Source organism: Tupaia chinensis, unplaced genomic scaffold (assembly GCF_000334495.1).
Source record: "Tupaia chinensis unplaced genomic scaffold, TupChi_1.0 Scaffold000547_1, whole genome shotgun sequence".
Classification (NCBI taxonomy): domain Eukaryota; kingdom Metazoa; phylum Chordata; class Mammalia; order Scandentia; family Tupaiidae; genus Tupaia; species Tupaia belangeri.
The window spans coordinates 1674143-1696180 of NW_006160059.1; the positions used below are offsets into that span (position 1 = coordinate 1674143).

Below are 22038 nucleotides of genomic sequence, written 5' to 3' on the forward strand. Positions count from 1 at the left end.
CGGCCTTCTCTTCATGCTCTTTATTCTCCCTGAGTTAGCTCATTCTCTTCAATGACTTGCATATGAATGCTGATAGATTCCAAAAAAAAAAAATCTCAGCCAGATTGCTCTAATACATCCAAGTATAGATGCATTCCCTTGATTATACCACTGTTCTCCTCGAACTCAGCAAGTCTAAAATTAATCATCTTTATCATCAAATTTCCTTGATTTTTTTTTTAAATCATTAGATGGCACTATCATGTAGTTACTCAAACCAGAAACAGAGTTCTCCTTGATTTCTCTTTCTTCAAATCCCACTTCAAATTAATCTCCAAATCTTTTACATTCTTTCTAATAAACATATTATGAATCATCTGCTTTGTTTCTCATGATCATAACTGTATTTTTCTTCCTAATATTGGCCACTATTGTCTTATACCCAAGTTATTGCAAAGCCTTTCTAAATGATTTTTTACTTAACTTTTTTTTTTTTTCCCCAGAGGTTTTTGCTAGATTGCGTGTGTGCTCGTCAGAAAGACAGAGACAGAGAGACAGAAAGCAAGAAATCAATCCCTGGGGGAAGGCCACACCACAATCCCTTCTCCTCCACTCTCCTTTCTGGATCTTGGGCATGCACACACATGCACCCAGCATGAGTTTAAGTCCTTGCATCACATGAGGATGTGCTGAAATCTTCCAGCAATGACATGTGACAACACATGTAAAGAGTTACAAACTGGGTCCAGCAGATGGCTTAGTAGTTACGTTGCTGGACTCCCCATGGCTGAACACAATTTGAATCCTGGACCTTGTGGCTTGAAAAATCATACCGGGTGCATGCATGTGTGCCCAAGATCCTGAGAGGAGAATGGAGGAAAAGGGATTGCAATGTGGCCATCTCCCAGGGTGGCGGGGGTGGTGAATTCCCATTTTCCCTTTCACATCTCTGTCTCTGTCTCTCTTTCTCTCCACCTAGAGCACATGACAAAAAAAATAAAATAAAATAAAAAGAACTTCCTCAAAAAAGAGTCACTAAGGAAGCTCATTCTTGTTTGTTTGTTCGTTCATTTTGTGGCATCATGCGTGTTTGCCAGCACCCCCGTATGACGAACTTTAGTTACTGAGACCTCTGCCTCCCAGAGCAAAAACTTTATTCACCATAAATCACATTGTTAGGATAAACTCACATGGTCACACTGGCTTATGACTAAAGCCTTAGACATGCAAACATAAACACTCTCATAGACACATCAAGCTGAATAGTTTAAGGACTCAGAGGTTTCTCCTTGGAGGAGGCAGCCAATGCCTAGAGGAGTTAGAGCAGTCCAAGCCTGGCTTTCTTTTCCTTCCTTTCTTTCCTTTTTTAATTCCTTGAAGGACACTCATGTTTTTTCTTTTTATTAACCCATCCAGGGAACTTTTTTGTTTTTTTGAGAGAGATTTTTTTTTCCTATAGGGTGAATGCATTCACTGGAGAGACAGAGAAATAGAAAGTGAGAAATCACCTGGGGATGGTCATGTTGTTATCCCCGCTCCGCCATTCTCCTCTGTGGATTTTGGCTGCACACATGCAGAGGATCGGCATGAATTTTAAGCCACTGGATCCAGAACTTGAACCATGGTTGGCCATGTGGGAGACCAGTGACTTAAATAAGCTGGTCCCATCATCCTGAGAATTTTTATTTTGCCTGGCATATTTGCCTTTCCTGATGGTACACTCTTGAAAGCCCATTTCTCTCCTTAAAGAAATAGATACATTCTGCATGTTCATATTGCACTTCTGTCTAGTTTGCATTCCTTCCTTCACTACAGTCTCCATGACAGCAGGCATTCATGGCATACCATTTGTGTAGGAAAAGAGAAAATGTCTACTGCGAGAAAAATGCAAGATTCAGGGGACTAGGACTTTCAATCAGATAGAACAACTGATACAGTGAGAATAAAATTAAGAGATGGTTATCAGAAAGTGGAACAGTTGTGCTTGAGTTTTTGAGTTCCAGATGAGATTTTTAATGGCTCCAGCCCATCTCTGATACATAATAAATTGATAGCTTCTCTTATGATGATTCTAGTTTTTTATCTTCTCGGTTCTTATCCTAGTATAAAGGGCCAGCCTATCTCAAAGCAGTGGCACCTTGCTATCTTCTCTCCCTGTGATGATCTATGTGCTGTCACAAATAATGCTTCACATGTCTAACACGTAGTAAGAAGTCTGTAGATGTTAGCTAGTTAGAATTATAATAAGGTTCATTTTTAGTTCCTGCCTATATGGAAGTGTGGCTAGAAGACTTAGCTGATAAAAGAAGCCATTGCTCAAAAGAGATCATCGAGGTCATGTGGGCTTTTCTGTGTATTGAGCAAAACCAGAAGTAAGCCAGGGGAGCTTGCTTCTTTAATGACAGCATTAGCCTTGGTGGTAAACTTATTTCTCAGCCAACCACTGCTTATTTCTGTTCTTACGAAGAGATGCTGATGTTTCCAGACCAGCCTGTACTTCAGATTAGAATTGAGAACAGGGAAAAAGCCATTTTGTCGCTAATTTTTGTAAACAGTTGTTGAAGTTTATTAATTATTTTCTTCCATGAGAGAAAGAAACAGATAGGAACCCCTAGCAGGGTCCCTACACTGTGAACCCTCTTATGTGGATACAGTTGGTACCATAACTGTACCACCCCACCCATAGTTTTCCAAAATCTGTTAATTATATTGCAGTAGAGTGAGCCCCATAGCACATCATTTGAGTGTGGCCTAGAGAAAGCAGGATCTCATAAGGTTGACCAGGGTTCAAGTTTCAGCCCCAGAGGCTCTGAAAATATCTTTGGCAGGTATACTCATGTGTACTCATGCCTGATGGGAAAGAATATCTAAACTTTTGCAAGTAAAGGAATATTTTTCCTTTTATTTAGAAAGTGAAAACGTTGATTTGGGACTGGCCCTGTGTCCTAAAGGTTAAGGAAGCCAGATCCCACATAGCCAATTGCACAGATCAGATCCCAACCCAATGGCTTGAAAAACATCCTGAACACACATGAATGTACACCCCAAATCCTGACAGAATGGAGAAATGGAGGAGAAAGGATTATGGCATGACCACATCCCATTAAGAGGTGCTTTCTCCCTGTTTCTGTGTCTTTCTGGCAAGCACACATACTCTCTGACCAAAAAAAGAAAGAAAAGAAAATATTGATTTGTTCTCTTATGTGTTATTGTTCATCTGAATTATCGTGTTAATAATAGGTTGAAGCTGTCAACCTTGTATAGACATTGAGCAATGTAAATTTGTTTTAGCAGCGTAAAACTGGAAGAAAAAACATAGATGGGTATTACCAAAAGATAAAGGTGTATTAAAGCTTATTGGAATTAAGGTTCAGAGGTCATTTATACAACCATTAGGATTATTTTGAGCATACTTAGTTCAGAGTCTTAGTTAATGTAAATGAGATAGTTTGGGCTAAAACAAAACAAAAAACTATGTGTTACTGCTTGTGTTTTTTGACTGCTTTTTTTTATTCCAATAGAATATGGAAGGTTCCATGTTGACAATCAGCTTTGGAAATTGGATGGAACTACCTGGACTTAAATTTAAGGACTGGGTGTCTAGCAAACGAAGGTAAAGATCAAGTAATGAAAATTCTTGTAATGAAAAAGACTTGGTAGAAACATTTCAGAATATTAGTGATCCTATCTTGGATGAAGAATGTAAATGTACATGTCACATGAAAATGCCTTGTTTAAGCAGTGATTGTGATGGGCTTGTTTCTTTTTAGAGGTGAAGATGGTCTGTAGATTGGTTTCCTATGTCTTCTTTGTTTATCATGGGCTTATTGCAGTCTTCTATTAAATCAGTCTCTCTTCTATTTAGGTGCTTTCTCATTTACCTACATGCCTTTTCCCTTTCTTTCTTACTTATTTTTATGAGTAGATACATAACTTTATATATACATGTATTATGTGCACAAACCCGAACTTTTGACTTTCAGGTTAAAGAGTATTGTTACAACAGATATTTAGAATGGTATGGTTGGCTACTTGGGTATAAAGATAAATAATTAGTTAATATATATATATTTAGAGTAAGAAGAAATCTCATATCAGAAAACAGGTTTATTTATTTGGGGGAAATTTAAAAAGGGAAATGTGAAAAGCTATCATTTTCAAGGATAGTAAATATTAAATTAGGATTTAATAAAATAGAGAATGTACTCTAATTACTCAACAGTAAGTTGAAGCAGGAAGTTACTTAATCTTGGTTTGAACAGGATGTAACATTTGAGTACTTGACTTCCCCTTAGGTAGACACTCTGTTAGTCTATAGCCACTGTTTGTAATGTGAGGAAATTTAAGAGCAAATTTAGACTGTCATGGGTAATTGAAATTGAGCCTTTCAAAAAATTCATTTTAGATTTTTAATAAAGAAATTACATATGGAGTTGAAGTTTAAAGTTGCAAAATTAGGCTAGTCATACAAGTTCTTGTTTTTTGTTTTTTTTTTGTTTTTTTTTTGTAAGTATAGAAGTCAAATTGCTCAATACATCGTTCCCTTTGTAAAATGGGTAAGAGGAAAAGCTTTATGATTTTAAGTACTAGAAGCATTTATCTTTCTAAGTTATACATAATGTGAGATTGAATCTTATAATAAATATTAGCTTTAGATCCTACCATTGCATGTTGGAAGCAGAATCGTGGTCATAATTTGCAACATCTACTCTTTCAAGATGTTAAAAAGAGGTTGCCAGTTGGGGCTGGCAGATGATGCATTGGTTAAGGGCGTTGCACTCCCACATTGCCAGTCATGGTTTGAGTCCCAGACCTGACAGCTTGCTTTCTCACTTTCCCTCTCTCTCACTCTGTCCATCTCTGGTCAAATTAAAAAAAAAATTAATTAATTAAAATTAAAATATTAGTAAATAAAGTTAAATAAAATAATTCTTTAAAAAAGTTTCCATAGTATGACAAGAGCAAACTGATACACCAAATATACTTTGTGTTAAAATTCATAGGAAAGATTGTTAAAATCGCTTATGGAAGTGAAATAAAATCTCTAAGCTTTACAAATGCTCATTCCTGTGAGCTGAGTTGATAGAGGTAGGAAAGGGAAGGGGGCTTTTGGTCACAATGTTTCTGTTTATAAAAAACTTTCAAATTCATAGCCTTTGTTACAGGTGGCAGTTGATTCATTGCTACTTTTCATGTAATGGAAAAAAAAGTTCTGTTTGGAACATCTAGTTTTTCTAGATGTTTAGGAGTGCACCTATGAGAGAGCTTCAAAAAGTTTATGAAAAATGTATATTATAAAGAAAATGGGCATATATTTCAAAATTTCTTATAATTTTATAATATTAACTTTTTAGATTTTTTACATAGGGTGTGTGTGCTCATTGGAGAAAGATGGAGAGAGACAGAGGCAGAGAGAGAAAGTGAGGAATCACCCCTCAAGGGGGATGGTTGCTGCAGTACCATCTACAGTCTCCTCTCAGGATTTTCAGCACATTAACACATGGACCTGGCATGATTTTCAAGCCACCAGGTTGGAGACTTGAACTGCAGCTGGACGTCTGGGTATCCAGTGCCTTAATCTTCATGCCCCCTCCTAGCCCTAATAATGTTTACTTTTTCAAAATAAACTTGTACTTTAATTTCATCATCCTTGAACTTTTAAAAGAAATCCCCTTGTATAAGTTGAAGGGTGAAGTGACCCCCCGTTAAGTATTTTTTGTCCTTTCTTAGGAGTAGTTACATTTGGGAATGGAATTGTTAAACTTTATGTCTTGGAAAGTATGCTAACCACTTACAGTCTGGTGGGCATGAGAGGTTTCAGTGCCCATAAGTTAGCTGAGTTTAGATGGACTAGCCTTTGTCCTACTTTGTGCATGTTAGTTAATCTTGCTGTGCATTATAGATAAACAACTCTTGATGCCCAAAGTATGTTAGAAATAGAGGTACCAAGGCTGGTTCTGTGGTTCTGCTCAAGAGAAGTCAGATTCCATATGATGACCATGGTGCAAATATCCAGCCCAGTCAACCTGAAACATGCCAGGCATGTGTTCAGACCTTGGGATCTGATGGACTGAAACAAGAGGGAGGGAATTGCAGTGTGACCAGACCCCGTGGTAGTTGCTCATCTCCCTCTCTCCTTGCCGCATCTCTCATGTACACACATGTTCTATCATGAATAAAGATAAACATTTTTAAAGTAAAGATAGAAATGAAATCTTTTATTGATGTCCCCCCTCCCAGAGTCACTCTCAGGACCCCCCTGATCTACCCTCCTGAGGCTGAGGAGGTTGAGGCTAAGGCTACAAGTGCATGCCCCCAAACTCAACTTTTTAGAGTGGGCTGGGAATTGAATCCAGGCATTCCACGTGTCCTGAGCCTGCCAAGTAGCAGCAACTACCAGTGGTTGGGCCTATAAATGTCCTTTTGTTAGTTTTTAGGAAGGACTATCTCCTGGAAGCAAGCTTTGTTAGTTCACTTCTTGACTACAGGTGTAGACACTGGTCTCATAGAAGAAGCAAAATGGGAAGAGTAATGGGAAGGACTCATTGCGCCTGTGTCCTTATCTAGAAGACAATTTTAGCTGGTAACCACAGGACTATATGTAGAGTTTTGTAAAGTACTTGTGTTTATTGTGTACAAAGATTCATTATTTTGTTAACACCTGAGTTCACAGTTGTCTTGAAGTGACAGTTATAGAAGAGAAAGTAGATGTATCTTGGAGGTAGAATCATTGAACCATCTCTGAGCAGGGTATATCAGGACTTACTCATTAGATTGGCAGCAGAGGGTCTGAAGGAAGTACAGAGGGAGAAGTATGTAGATGTGTTCATGTGTACTTTTTTATTTTTAAAGATTTTGTTTACTTAATTCCATTTGTTATTATAATTAGTACTATTATTTTAATTTGACCAGAGAGAGAGAGAGAGAAAGGGAAAGTGAGAAAGCAAGCTGCCAGGTCTGGGACTCAAACCATGATCAGCCATGCAGGAATCCAGCACCCTTAACCATCATGCCACTGCTGGCCCCATGTCTTCCTACCCTCCTTCCTTCTTTCTGTCCTTCCTTCCTTCCTTCCTTCCTTATTTATTTAAGAGAGAGATTTTTGCTATCAGACACATGTGCTTGCTAGAGAGACACAGAGAGACAGAAAGCAAGAAAATAACCCCCAGGGAGGATGGCCATGCCACAGTCCCTTCTCCTCTTGGGATTTTGAGCACACATGAACACATACTGGTGAGATTTTTTTTTTTTTTAAGAGATTTTTGCTATAGGGTTTGTGCACTCACCAGAAAGACAGATAGTAAGAAATCAACCTCTGGGGGGCATGGCCATGCCATAATTACTTCTCCTTTCTCCTCTCGGGATCTTGGGCATGTATGCACACATGCCCAGCATGAATTTGAAGTCATCCTGGGTGGGACTCAAACTGCGATAGACTACGTGGGAGTCCAGGAATGTAACCATTCTACCATCTGCTGGTTACCCAGCTTTAGTTTTAAGCCACCAGGTCTAGGACTCAAACCGGTCAACTACATGGTAGTCCAGCAACATAACCGTTACACCATCTATTGGTACCCATGTTTACATTTTGATGATAGCCTTTAATGTATGCACATCTCTTTTGGCTGTACTATAGGAATGCATTAATTCATTGGAAACACATTGCTAACATTTAGTATAGAGCTGATAATGAATTGTTGTAGAAACATTATATTTCATGTATTGTTTCATTATATCTATTTTTTTTTTATTACCAGAAGATATGTGTGATCTCCAGAGACAGACAAAGAGAGAGAACATCTCTCAGTGGGGCACTGTCATAGTGCAATCCCCTCTCCTCCATTTCTCCATCCCGTTGGGATTTTGGACACACAGGCACGCACATGTGCTCAGCATGTTTTTCAAGCCACTGGGGGCCAGATTTCAAGCTGTGGTTGGCCATGTCGGCTCTTGGCTTCCTCACTAGGCTGCAAGGCTGGTCCTTCATGTTTTAAGTTGAACATTAAGGAAATGCATTACTTTTCAAGTTTGTTTATGTGTGCCGTGAGAATGTGTGCATGAGAGAGAGAGCACGCCAAGTAGCAGCCTTTACTAGTGTGATCCACCCCTGGCCCTCAGACAGCCCTGGATCCCTGGCATACACATGACAGCATATTCAGGGAGGTCTCCAGACTGGAACTGGAAACCTTCCATGAGGGAGTGTCTCATAGAGCATTGCAGTTTACTGCTGCATTGCCATCTGGCTCCAAAATATTTTATTGCAACTGCTGATACTTTTACCTCAAGGCCTGTTGCCATTCTTGTCCTCTGTGAAATTTTTGTCCCCAAGAAAGGAGATAACATTTTTTTGTAACAGTTTGAGTTGGTGTAGTGTATTTTTGGTTGGCGTAGTGTATTCTTGGTTATCAGAAGAGTCATAGCTTTGGGATTTTTTAATTAGTATCATGCATGAAAAAGCATGACATACACTGTATAATCTTAGTCACACAGCAGGACTTAGGACATATCCAACTGTCAACTGCTTGTGATCGAAAATTACTTTGTTCTTTGCTTCTTGTGCTTCTCAGTTTTCTGTAATGCCTATATTAATTTAGAACATAAAGGTTATTTTTAGAACCTAAAAAAGAAAAGCAGACCCTGGTCTTTAGAGATTGACAGCATTTGATAACTAACTCTGTAACTTCTAATGTTATGATCCTGGGCAAATAAATTAGCTGTTAGTTTTCTAGCACATAAAATGGAGATGATAATGATAGTAACTAGTACATAAGGTTTCTGTAAAAAATTGTTTGAATTCATACATTCTAAGTCTTAATTGTAATCACTACATTTTAAAATGGAAAACTTTTGTGAACTCCCAACTATAAATTATAATGAATTATGTCATGCTTTTTTTCCCCCTGCTCCTTACCTCTAATTGGGACTATGGGTTTAGGTGCATTACTGCCCATTGCTTTAAAATTCAAGTGGAATGGAGCCATCAGGTGGCATGGTAGTTAAAGCACTGGACTCCTACATGGTCAGCAGTGGTTTGAGTCCCACCCAGACCCGGTGGCTTGAAAATCATGTTGAGAGCATGTGCTTGCATGCCCAAAATCCTTAGAGGAGAATGGAGAAAAAGGAAATGCAGCATGGCCATTGCCCCAGAGGGTGATTTCTCACTTTCCCTCTCACTGTCTCTTTCCAGCAAGTGCATGTGCCTTATGGCAGCAACACCTCCGACCATCCCCCAAAAAAATTTAAGTGGGAAAGGAAAGATGTACTGATTGTGTTTTAAGATCTCTTTATGAGTAGAAAACAGTGAAATGTTACATGTTATTAGGCATAAGATGATTTTGTTCAGCAGAAACAAATCTGAATTATTTTCACTCATTAGGAAAATAGGAAGCAACTTAAACTGAAAATCATATTAAGGTGGTATATATAATCTTTAAGAAGCATAGACATACTGAGACCTGTAATATTTCAGTTATTATAATCTAAATCATTCAGTTGATAGTTATAGATTACAGCTGTGAGATACAAGAATCTGATTTTCAGGTATTCACATTTTCATCCCTTCATTTAATAAAAATTTATCAGCTAATTTGAGTGGACATGGTGCATGGCACTGGAAAAACAAAGATGCGTTAAGTACAGTGTCTATTTTCATGATAGGGACTTCTGTTGATAAAACTAATTCAGTAACAATTTTTAGAAAAAGAGAGAGACTCATGGGGCCAGCTGGTGTATGGTGGTTAAGGTGCTGGACTCCCACATGGTCACCTGCAGTTCAAGTCCTGAACCCAGTATCTTGAAAATCACCCTGGGCACATGTGGGTGTATGCCCAAAATCCTAAAAGGAGAATGGCGAGAAGAGATTGTGGTGTGGCCCTCCCCGTGGGGGGTTAATTTCTCACTTTCCTTCTTTTTGTTTGTCTCTTCTGTGAGCACAAATGCCATATAGCAAAACAAAACAAAACAAAAAAAAAAAAAAAAAAAAAAAACCTTACCCAAAAGAAAGCATTCTTTGTAAATAAAGTGTTAGGATACTTTATAGCTCAACAGTACAGAGGAATGAGAAAGCTATAAAGGCTTACTAGCTGGAGAAAGTAATAATCATAAAAACTAAATGTTTCCTCATTGAATATTTTTCTTTTCCTTTTATAGGAACCTAAAAGGGGACGGAGTTATGCCAGAGGAAATAGCTCGCTATTATAAACATTATGTAAAAGCTATGAGACTTCAGAAGAATTTCAGAGAGAATACTTACATAACCTCTGTATCAAGACTTTACAGAGAGCAAGATGATAATGATAGTAGAGACAGAGATATTTCTGCAGAGCCCTTACAGATAGAGAAGTCAACATTTATCAAGAGAAACTGGGAGATCAGGGGTTACCAGCGAATAGCAGATGGTTCTCATGTCCCTTTCTGTCTCCTTGCTGAGAATGTAGCCCTGGCAACTGGAACACTGGACTCTCCTGCTCATCTGGAAATCGAAGGGGAAGATTTTCCTTTTGTGTTTCATTCAATGCCTGAATTTGGAGCTGCTATAAGCAAAGGAAAGTTGCGTGGCAAAGTGGACCCAGTGTTAATTGTAGGTTCTGGGCTTACTGCAGCCGATGCAGTTCTGTGTGCCTACAACAATAATATCCCTGTGATTCATGTATTTCACAGACGAGTAACTGATCCAAGCTTAATTTTCAAGTAGCTTCCCAAAAAGCTTTACCCCGAGTATCATAAAGTCTATCATATGATGTGTACTCAGTCATATTCTGCAGACTCAAATCTTTTATCTGATTATACCAGTTTTCCTGAGCACCATGTGCTTTCCTTTAAGTCGGACATGAAGTGCATTCTTCAAAGTATCTCTGGATTGAAGACAATATTTAAGCTCTCAGCAGCAGTCGTATTGATAGGTTCTCATCCTAATCTCTCTTTTCTGAAGGAACAAGGGTGTTACTTAGGCCATAACGCAAGCCAGCCAATCACATGTAAGGGTAACCCTGTGGAAATAGAGGCATATACCTATGAGTGTGTTAAGGGAGCCAATCTTTTTGCCTTGGGTCCCTTGGTTGGAGATAATTTTGTTAGATTTTTAAAGGGAGGGGCATTGGGTGTCACACGCTGTTTAGCTGTAAGACAGAAGAAAGAGCAGCATTTATTTGTGGAAAGAGGAGGAGGAGATGGGATAGCATAAAGCAAGTTTAAAAGTCACTGAAATGAAGTACCATTAAAGATTTTTAATAGTGGTTTTGCAGTGTACTGGCTTGAATTTTCTGGACCTGAATTATCTGGAGGAGAGCCTCAAGCTAATAGTAACTTGAGTTTTTAAAGTTACAAGAAATTGGTGTCCTGATTTATCTTGTAATGTATCAAAGGTGTCAGACAACAGAAACACTGCCAACTTGAGATACTTTAAACTTTCTCTTACCTGAAACATACTTCCAAGATTTATTATTATTTTTATGGTCATTATGGTGATATTTGACTCCAAAATACAGCCTTGAGTCTGTAAAACCACACAAGTCATTAGGCCAGAAATTATTCTCAACATATGTTGGATCACTTTCCTGCCCAAAGAGTGGTCCAAGAACCAACTGCATCAGTGTCATCTATAGCTTGTTAAAACTGTAGACTCTGAGGGGCCGGCAGGTGGAATGGTGGTTAAGGGTGCTGGACACCCATATGGCCAACCATGGTTTGAGTCCTGGACCTGGCGGCTTGCTTTCTTGGTTTCCATCTCTCTTTCTTACCCTGTCCCTCTCTAGTCAAATAAAATTAAATAATTCTTTTAAAAAATGTGGACTCTGAGGCCCCACCACATGCTTAACTGAATCAAAACTGCATTTTAACAAGATCCCCAAGGGATATGTGTGCTCATTAAAGTTTGGGACATACTAGGCTGGATGAAAATGGGATATGAGGTATTTGTACTGGGGAGGGGGGTAGGGTAGGGGGCATATACTGCTCAGGTTTTATTTATTTTGAAATGATCAATTGTATAAATCTAATTTATTACCTAATATGATGGTCTTTTTAAAAAATATTTTTACTGTTGAAACATTGACAGGTACATCATATTCCTAACTTCTAATAATTTAAACAGTCTAATAATGTTGGTGTACACTTTGACATCCCAGAACCCAATATATTTTTCAGAAATTTATTTCCAACTACCATAACAATCTCACTTGCAATTCAATAAAATATGGCTGGAACTACTTTTCTCTGTGTGAAAATTGAGTAATTTCTGTCTTTAAAACCTAAATATTTTGGTATGGTAAGTACTCATAACATCGTAAATCTGCCTGGGTATTGTCAGAACTATAAAGGTTAAAACTGATAATAAGGTAAAAATCTTTTCCATTCTCAAGGTGATTATTACTTGGAGATCTCTAATGTGTGTACATTGGACAAGGTAGCAGCTCATATTTTGGTTATTAATGGGATGTATCTGCTCTAATTATCTTGACTTTTATTTTGGTGCACCCAATGTCTGTACTTTCACATATAGATCCCCAGAATTTGTGGTGTTAGAAAGTCTTCTGAGGTTCTGCATTACAAATTTCCCCATCTTTTTATGGTACTGTTATTTCATCTGGACTATGTTCCTTGAACTTCCACTTAATCTATTTTTCTTAGAATTAAAAACAGTGATGGGAATCAGCAGTTAGCGTAATGGCTATGTCGCTGGACTCCCACGTAGTCGACCGCGGGTCGCGTCCCGGACCCGGTGGCTTAAAACTCAAGCTGTGTGCGTGTGTGCCCAAGATCCCGAGAGGAGAATGGAGGAGAAGGCATTGCAGTGTGACCATCTCCCCTGTGGGGTGATTTCTCGCTTCCTGTCTCTATGTCTGTCTCTGTCTGTCTGGCAAGCGCACACGCCCTGTAGCAAAAACCTCTCCAAAAAATAAACCAGTGGCCCAATGTGTCAGTATTTTTGTTCGTTTTACTGCAATATTTAGTTTACTAGGATCATAACTCATCTTAAATATAATTTAGAATATATTTACTTTTACTAACACTTTAGATTGAATTCTTAGGCTCTTCATAACCATCGTGCATGATTAATTTGATTTCATAAACTGCAATCTGGTTTTGGTTTCCTATTATGATAGGAAGTTTTTCAAACTAATCTCATACCTTATTGAAATGGAATAACATCCTTTACACTGGATTTGCTTACTCTTACTGCCTGTTTTGGAACTCTGAATGAGTTGGACTGGATGTTTTTCTCAATGTCATTTCTAAATTTGAAATGACAGCATTATAAAGACTGGTTTCTAAGAAAAGATGAAACCTGTTACCATCCCCTTCTGTCTGGAAAGCCTGCTCTTAATCAAGCAGTAGCCTTTAGCTTTGGCAGAGCCCTACGTAAGCCTGGTGAGTAATTCCATCTTTGATAGTGTCCCATTTACCGAGTTTCCTTCAATCCCAGCTGTCTTGTGCAGCATTAACATTCAAGCGTTTTCTCTCATGTGCTATACTATACTCCCGTACTTTTTTTTTTTGGAGAGTTTTTTTTTGCTAAAGGGCGTGTGCACTCACCAGAGACAGATAGAAAGTGAGAAATCACCCCCCAGGGGGATGGCCACGCCGCAATGCCTTCTCCTCCACTCTCCTCTCGGAATCTTGGGCACGCACACACATGCACCCGGCGTGAGTTTTAAGCCACGGGGTCCGGGACGTGAACCGCGGTCGACTACATGGGAGTCCTGTGATACAGTCATTATGCTCACTGCTAGTCCCTATACTCCTGTACTTTTAAAATTCATCAATTTCTGTCCATAATTTCAAATGTTTCCTTATTTGTCAGTATCAGCTATTCAGGAAAGGGAAAAATAAGTGCTTGACTTAACTATTCCTAACATGATGTGGGCATTCCTCCTCATCTCTCCAAATCTAGCTTAGTATCTGACAAACAATCCATATTGAATAGTTAAATGTTTACAAAACAATCTATTTGCACTTAAAAACGGGCCACCAGGTGGCATGGTGGTAGGTCTCTGGACTCACACATGGCCAACTGCAGTTTGAGTCGTGGACTGGAGGCTTGTCTCAGGTTAGGGGACCAGCAAGTGGCATAGGGGGTAGGATTCTGGACTCTCACACTGCTAACTGGTTTCAGTCCCAGACGTAGTGGCTTGAAAAATGAAAAAATGATACAAGGGAAATGAAGTTTAGTTATCACTTTCGATGTTTTAGTCTGAGCATCCAACTTTAGTCTTTTTGAAAATCTATAGTATTATGTATTGTGTTGCCATAGCATCAAATTTTAATTAATAGGTCTTTAAAAATCACACTGAAAGGTACTTTAAAATACTACAGAGTAGTAACTGGACTGGTGAAAATGTCTAAATGTATCCCATTAAATTAAAGGAAGTTCCATTAATTACCAGTTTTGGAACACTGAGGAACCTAAAATGGAAGAAAATTATGCGGAATTGAAATGTCATTTAAAAATGTAACAGTCACAAGGTCTGGTTGTAGCATATGCCAGTTTGACCATTTGGGTCATAGCCTTTTAAAAACACCATATATACATTCCTAGGGGCAAAAAGTGCCACGGTCCCCATAGCTAAATCTGAAAAATGTGAAATAGTATTAAACAGATACTCTACTGAGTTTGGATTACTACACCTGGGTTATTCAAGAAAAATGGTGTCTTTGGGAAAGGAACAGGAAAAAAAGGTCAAAAGATGACCTTTGGTAAACTATAAAAATGTGTAAAAGAGAAATGAGAAAAAAACATTTTCAGATTATAATTAAAAAGTAAAAAGCAACCCATAAATGCAAGAAATTCAAACTGCAGACAATATGGCCAACGGCAATTTCAAGTCCCAGACCTGAAGGCTCAAAAATCATGCAAGGCATGTGTGTGCATGTTCAAGATCTCAGGAGGAGAATAGAGAAGGGATTGCGGCATGGCCATTCCCCTCTGAGGGCTTACTTCTTACTTTCCCCCTCACTGTTATCTATTCTCTCTCTAGCAAGTACATTTGCCCGAAAGCAAAAACCTCTTTTTTAAAGAATTATTTTGTTTAACTTTATTTGTTTTAATTTGACCAGAGAGGGACAGAGTGATAACACAGAGAGAGGGAAAATTAGAAAGGAAGCTTGGAACTCGAGCAGCAGTCGGCCATGTGGGAGTGCAGCGCCCATAACCACCATGCCACCTACCAGTCCCGCAAAAACCTTTTTAAAAATTAAATAATTCTATGGAAAAAAAAAAGTTAATGGTGGGGGGGCCAGCAAGTGGTGTGGTGGTTAAAGCACTGGACTCCTACATGACTGACAATAGTTCAAGTCCTGAACATGGGGGCTTGCTTTCTCACTTTCTCTCTCTCTCATGCCTTTTTCTCTCTCTAGTGAGGACACATGTCCTATAGCAAACTTAAAAATAATAATAATAAAATAATTTTTAAAAAGTTAATTGAGATAAGGGACTAGCAGTTAGTGTAATGGCTATGCTGCTGGACTCCCATATAGGCGACCGTGGCTCAAGTCCCCGACCTGGTGCTTAAAACTCTAGCTAGACTGGGGACCAGCAGTTGGCGTAATGGCTATGTTGCTGGACTCCCACGTAGTCGACCGTGGTTCGCATCCCAGACCCGGTGGCTCGAAACTCACGCTGGGTGCGTGCGCGTGTGTGCCCACGATCCTGAGAGGAGAATGGAGAAGGGAATGCAGCGTGGTCATCCCCCCGGGGGGTGATTTCTCGCTTTCTGTCTCTCTGTCTCTCTCTATCTGTCTGGCGAGCACACACGCTCTATAGCAAAAACCTCTCAAAAAAAAAAAAAAAAAAAACAAACCAAAACCAAAACAAAACAAAACTCTAGCTAGACTGATCAAGGTAAAAAGAACATGGGCCAGCTGGTGGTATGGTGGTTAGGGCAGCTGTGTCTCACATGGTTGGTTATGCAATTTGAGTCCTGGACCCAGCAGCTTGAAAAATGTTCCAAATGCATGTGTATGCCCAAAATCCCCAAAGGATTGTGGCATGACCATCCCCCATGGGACGTGCTTTCTCACTTTCTCTCTTTTTCTCTCTATCTCTGTCTCTCTAGTGAGTGCATGCACCCTCTAGTAAAATTTAGAAAAGAAAAAAGAACACAAAGCTCTGTTAATAAGATCGATAAAGGAGACATGACTACATATTATACAGACATTAAATAGTTGGACTATTGTCAAAACTTTATACTAATAAATTTGACAACTTAGAAGAATGGACAAAGTCCTTGAAAGACATCAACTACAAAACTGCCACAAGAAATAGAAAATCTGAATTGCTCCCAAATATCAGAGATAAATATTCAACATTGGTAATCTTAACCATCTCATAAGGTAAGAAAAAAAAAGCAAAAATGTTGGAAAAGAACTAAAACTGTTTATTCACAGATCATGTTATTGTGTATATAAAACCCCTAATGAATCTACAAAAAAAAAAAAAATTACTGGAAAAGGTGAGTGTAGCAAGTTAGGCTCTAAATTCAGGAAGCAAAGTAATCATAGACCCAACCATGTGGCACAAGTGGGAAGACACTGTGTACACGGCTGAGTCCACCTGGGAGGCCTGGGTTCAGTTCCAGCACAAGCTATGCAGACCAGGCACAGTGATGTATGCCTGTGGTCTGACCTAACTGGAGACTGGGGGACTGAACAAGGTGAGACCTGTCAAAAATACCTGTCTTCTCACTTTTGCTGGTGTCCCCACACACTTATCAAAAAAAAAAAAAAGTATTTCCATATATAAGCAATTAATCATGGCAAAATGAACTTCTCCAAAGTACCAGTTACAGTATAAAAAATGTGAAATGCCTGGAGACAAATTTAAAACAGATGTGCAAGCCTCTGTCCCCCCCAAATTTTTTAAATGAATTAATTCAAGGTGGATCTTGGGACCAGCAGGTGGCATGGTGGTTAAGGTGCCAGACTCTCATATGGCTCACTGTGGTTCAAGTCCTGGACCTGGCAGTTTTGCTTTCTCACTCCCCACCCGCCCCCTGTCTCTCTCTGAATAACTGTACATGCCCTATAACAAATTAAAATAATAATAATGATATAGTTTTAAAAAAATGAATCTTAGGGACCAGCAGTTAGCATAATGGCTATGTCGCTGGACTCCCACGTAGTTGACCGCAGTTCGAGTCCCGGACCTGGTGGCTTAAAACTCACGCTAGGTTCGTGTGCGTGTGTGCCCAAGATCCTGAGAGGAGAATGGAGGAGAAAGGATTGTGGCGTGGCCATCCCCCCTGGGGGGTGATTTCTCGCTTTCTATCTCTCTGTCTCTCTCTCTGTCTGTCTGGCGAGCGCATGCGCCCTATAGCAAAAACCTCTCCAAAAAAAAAAGAATCATACATAAAGCTGAAATATTTACACAGTCAAACAGAGTATCTTTAAAATCTTGGGGTTAAATCAAATGTGATAATAAATATAAGATATTTTGATAAATTTGACCTAATCTAATCATTTAAAACTTCTATTTTTCATAAAATATTAAGAATTACTTATGCTACAGAATAGAGAAATAGCCTTTATTTATCTGATGAAAGAATGTGTATCCAAGATGTATAAAGATCTATAGCTCAATTAAAGTGATCGGGGAGATGTAAATTTAAAAACAAGATACTACTACACATGCACTGAAATGGCTAAAATGGAAAACTCTAACAGTACCAATGTTTGTAAACATAGAAGCTACCAGAACCCTCATACCTTTGTTGGAGTCACACATTGATACTATCAAAACTGGGTAGGCTGGGCAGTCTTTCTTAGGGACTGTGACATGAGGGACCAATATTAATGTCCATCTTATTCCTCACCTGTAAAATAGAGACTACATATGTTCCATCAGCTTCACTAGCAAACAATGGAAGCAAGACCATTAAGAGACTCAAAAGACTCCATCTCATTTAATAAGTCCTGTCAATTCTACTTCTAAGGTGTCCCATGTTCTCTCCAGTGTCATACCACTATCATAATTGTCCATAAACCCCCATACTAGTTCAGTAATGTTTTAATTGACCTAGATGTCTATACAAGTTGTAGACCCTGTCCCACTCCTAGAAGGCTGAGGAGTTTAAAAACTACATTTTTCTGACTCTCTTGCGGCTAAAGTCCACTTGTAAGTAGCTAGAACCTGTAAGTAGGTTAATTATTCTGGCAAGTAGATGCACCAAGATTTAGAAGGTGGACGTAAGGTACAGCTTCATGGCCCTTTTTCTGTTTCTGCTTACAAAGAAATCACAGAAATATGGTTTTCCTGTATGAGTACTGTCCTCATTTTCCAGAAAACTGAGTAGTTGTAGTGATTCTTGTAATTTCCTTCTCTCAGGATCATAGGCTGCAAAATATGTTCTTGGGCACATAGCTCCTTTGAGGTGTCAGAGGTAGGAGCTACCTGTTCTTCGTCATACAGGGAGTTTTTCCTGATGACCCAGACTAGCACCTACTCCTGCTCTAACCATTTTAAGCACCTAATTCCCTCAATTAAATTCTTTCTTAAAACACTGACAGAGGTTTCTGTTACCTTAAATTAGAATTTGGAGTAGAGATGGTTCTGATCTCTATTTCCTAATATACCTTATGCAGAATGGACACACTGATTTTGAAATCCTCACTCAGAAAGTCAACAACCTTCCTGAGCCTATGGAATAAAATCCAGATCTTTTGGCTTGCCATTTACAGTCTTCAAGGTGCTGACAGAGTGGATGCTCCATTTTAACTAAGTGTTTTCCCTCTAGTCTGGGAGGTTAGCCTGTACAAATCAAAAGTAACATTCAATTAGAACAGTGAAATGGCTTCCAGAGAGTCTGCCTATCCCACAGCATCATCTTGTAAAGGAAAGCAGGCTGATTCTTTTATGCTCATAGTAAGTGGTCAGTCAAAAGGGCAAAAATGTTCACAGAATTGTTAGTCTTATTGAACTTGAAGACTTTACCCAAATCTTAACTTGCTTCAATCTCATAAAAAGAAAATTGGATCATAATAATTTAAATAACCACTTTCATTAGTGTGACAAGGCTTCCGTAGTAAAATTAGAAAGAAGTCTAGCAAAAAGTTACTCCTTAGTAGCTAGGGAGATATACCTGGAAAGAGATTCTGTGACTTCAAAGAGTTTGCTGGGGAATGGACAATTGTGATTGCAGCTAAAGGGCAGGTCACGTCCTCCCTGCCATCAGGAAGCTAGGCTGTTCCACAACTCCTGAAGCTCTTGGCTAGAAATGAGGGAAGTTTCCATTCATCATGAAAAAAAGGAGGTGGCAGGTTATTCTCCCCTTCTATTCTAGTCCATTCTTTTGCTTAAGGAAATACCTAAAAGGGGTTTATTTATAAAAACAGGTTCATATGATTTAGTTTGGAGGTCCAAGGTCCAGGGGTTGCATCTAGTGAAGCTTTCTTGATGGTGGATAATATGGTGGTGGCAAGTCACATGATGAGACAGCAAGCATGTCTGTGTGCTTTTTGCCTCCTTATAAACCCACAAGTATCCAATCATGAAGGCTCCACCCCGACGTCTAATTATTTCCCAATGATCCTGCCTTTCAACGCTATAATCAGATTGTTTTCACCTCCTGAACACTACTGCAATGGCTCACCAGATTTCCATACACATATATTTTCCAGGACACATTCAAACAATAGCACCTTCTTTGTCATAAAAGATGTAACGGTTGGGCCAGCCAGGTGGTGTGGTGGGCTGGATCCTATAGAGCCAAATGTGTGATTAGAGTTCTGGACCCAATGGCTTGGAAAATACACTGGGGATGTGTGCATGTGTGCCCAAAATCCCAAGAGAATGAAGAAGGGAGAAGGGGATGCGGTGTGGTCATCCTACCAAGTGATGATTTCTCACTTTCCCTCTCTCACTCTCTGTTGCTCCAGAGAGCACACAAGTCCTATTGCAAAACCAAAACAACAATAACAAAAGATGTACAGGCCAACAGTTTTATAAAGACTGAATAGGTTGGACTGACTCCATGACCTGGTGGTTAAAGCAGCTGGATTCCACATGGCTGACCCAGTAGATTGAAAAACACAGTGATATATCCCATATCCATATCCCATACAAAGTGATGTGAAACATCTCCATCTATTAATAGTACTCTTCCATGCTAAGTAAAATTTACTAGAGTACTTTTCGAAGTCTTTCCCAGTGTTGTGAAAGGCAATGTTTTGTTAGTACTGTGTGTTTAATGTTTCCTAACTAAATAATCTGAAAGGAAAATGGAAAGTGAGAATAAAATAAAACAAAAAAGCTATGGCATTTACAAACCATTTCCAAAAGAAGAAATAATATGTTCTGTGGGCTGGTCAAAGGTATAAAGCATTTTAGCCAGATACTTAAATGTAGTGACCACCCCAACTAAATACTGAAGAACACAGAAGTTTCCACAAAGATCAGGTAACAGTATATTTTGGGCACATGGATAGGCATGCATACAAAAGAGGAAAAAACATCTCACAATGGGGAATGATCATGCCACAATCCTTTTCCCTCCATTTATGTCAGCATTTAGGGCACACACGCACCTGCACTCGATTTGTTTCCCAACCTGACAGGGCTGGGATTCAAACTATGGTTGGCCATGTGAAACCTGGCTTTCCATGAACAGCACTTAACCAGTGTGCTAGGGGGCTAGCCCAGTGCTATAACTTTTCAGGCTCTGCTCTAACATAAAAAGGGAAGCCTGTTAGGGTGACAGGATGTCACGCATCAATCCTTGGAGCTGAAGAGAGACTTCACTGTAGTTCTAATGTACAACCAGAATTGAAAGCCTTTTTTTTTTTTTGTATTAATACAATTTGAACAAAGAGACATTAATTTTTTTCTTACCATCTCCCTTTAAATTAGAAAAAATAAGTCTCACCAATTCTACTTTATAAGCAAGAAAACTAGGTCTCTTAAAAATCTGTAGACAGGAGCCAGCAAATGGTATATAGCACTTAGTTGCTGACTCCCACATGGCTGATCGCAGTTTGAATAATGGATCTGGTGGCTTGAAACTCACACTCAGCACATCTGTGTGCATGCCCAAGATCCCAGGAGTAGAATGGAGGAGAAAGGACTATGGTGTGACCATCTCTCCTGAGGGGTAATTTCTCACCTTGCCCCTTACTATGTCTGTTTCTCTCTTTCTCTCTCCAGGGAGCACACTCATCCTAAGGCAAAAACCTCTACAAAACAAAACAAAACAAACAAAAACTCAGAACAGGGGTCAACAGATGGCTTGAAGGTTAAGGCAGCCAGATCTCACATGGCCAACTTCCTGGATCTCGCAGCTTGAAAATCATGCCAGGCATGTGTGAACAGGTGCCCAAAATCCTGAGTAGAGAATGAAAAACCGATTGCGGCATGTCATTCCCCCAGAGGTATTTTCTCACTTTCTCAATCTGTTCTGTGCACTAAAAAATGGGGGAACACCCAGCTCAATAAGACCACCAAAATGGATATAGGTCTTCCCATTCTGGTAAGCTTTACCCAAAAATTTGATGAAGTCTTATTATTATTTTCAGTTGCAGGGACTAGAGTAATATATATAGGTGGTATCTTCATTACTCAAAGTATTTAATTTGGGTCAATCCAGTTTAGGAAAACTACAATAATAATGGATTTAAAAAACTGTGTTAATATGTATATGATCTTTCAATCTATTAAATAAAAAGCAGCAAGGTGCAGAATTTTCACTTACGTGCTATCATTTGTGTAAGAAGTTACTGAAAATGATATACAGGTAAGTGTGAATAGGTAATAAAATCTCTAGAAAAAGTGTAAGAATGGGTATCATGGATTTTTTCCTGAATGGTACCAAAAAGTGAAGATGGACCAGAAGAGATACTTGGGTCTTTATCCTTATCTATTAGGTCGCTGGGAAACTCATGACGTGTTTTTCCATGCAAAAATGTGTCATGACTTTCGCAACCACCCAATACTTTCAGAATTTTGAACTGTAACTGTATTGACTATTCATTTAAATAGAAGTCACTAAAGGAAAAGCATAAAAAATTTTTGTCATGAAAGATGAGATGACAAAGCCTGAAAATAGACTATTCATTGTCACACACACACAAAAA

The 22038-nt window shown here is 39.0% G+C and overlaps 1 protein-coding gene across 1 annotated transcript in view; it reads left to right on the top strand.

Moving 5' to 3' along the window:
- Nucleotides 1–12187, top strand: part of OSGIN2 (oxidative stress induced growth inhibitor family member 2) — a 28272-nt gene extending 16085 nt beyond the window's left edge. The window contains 2 exon segments of the mRNA XM_027775330.1: nt 3501–3592; nt 10129–12187. Of these exon segments, the coding sequence (XP_027631131.1) occupies nt 3501–3592; nt 10129–11161 (1125 nt within the window). The 3' untranslated portion in view covers nt 11162–12187.
- Nucleotides 12188–22038: the final 9851 nt, after the last annotated feature.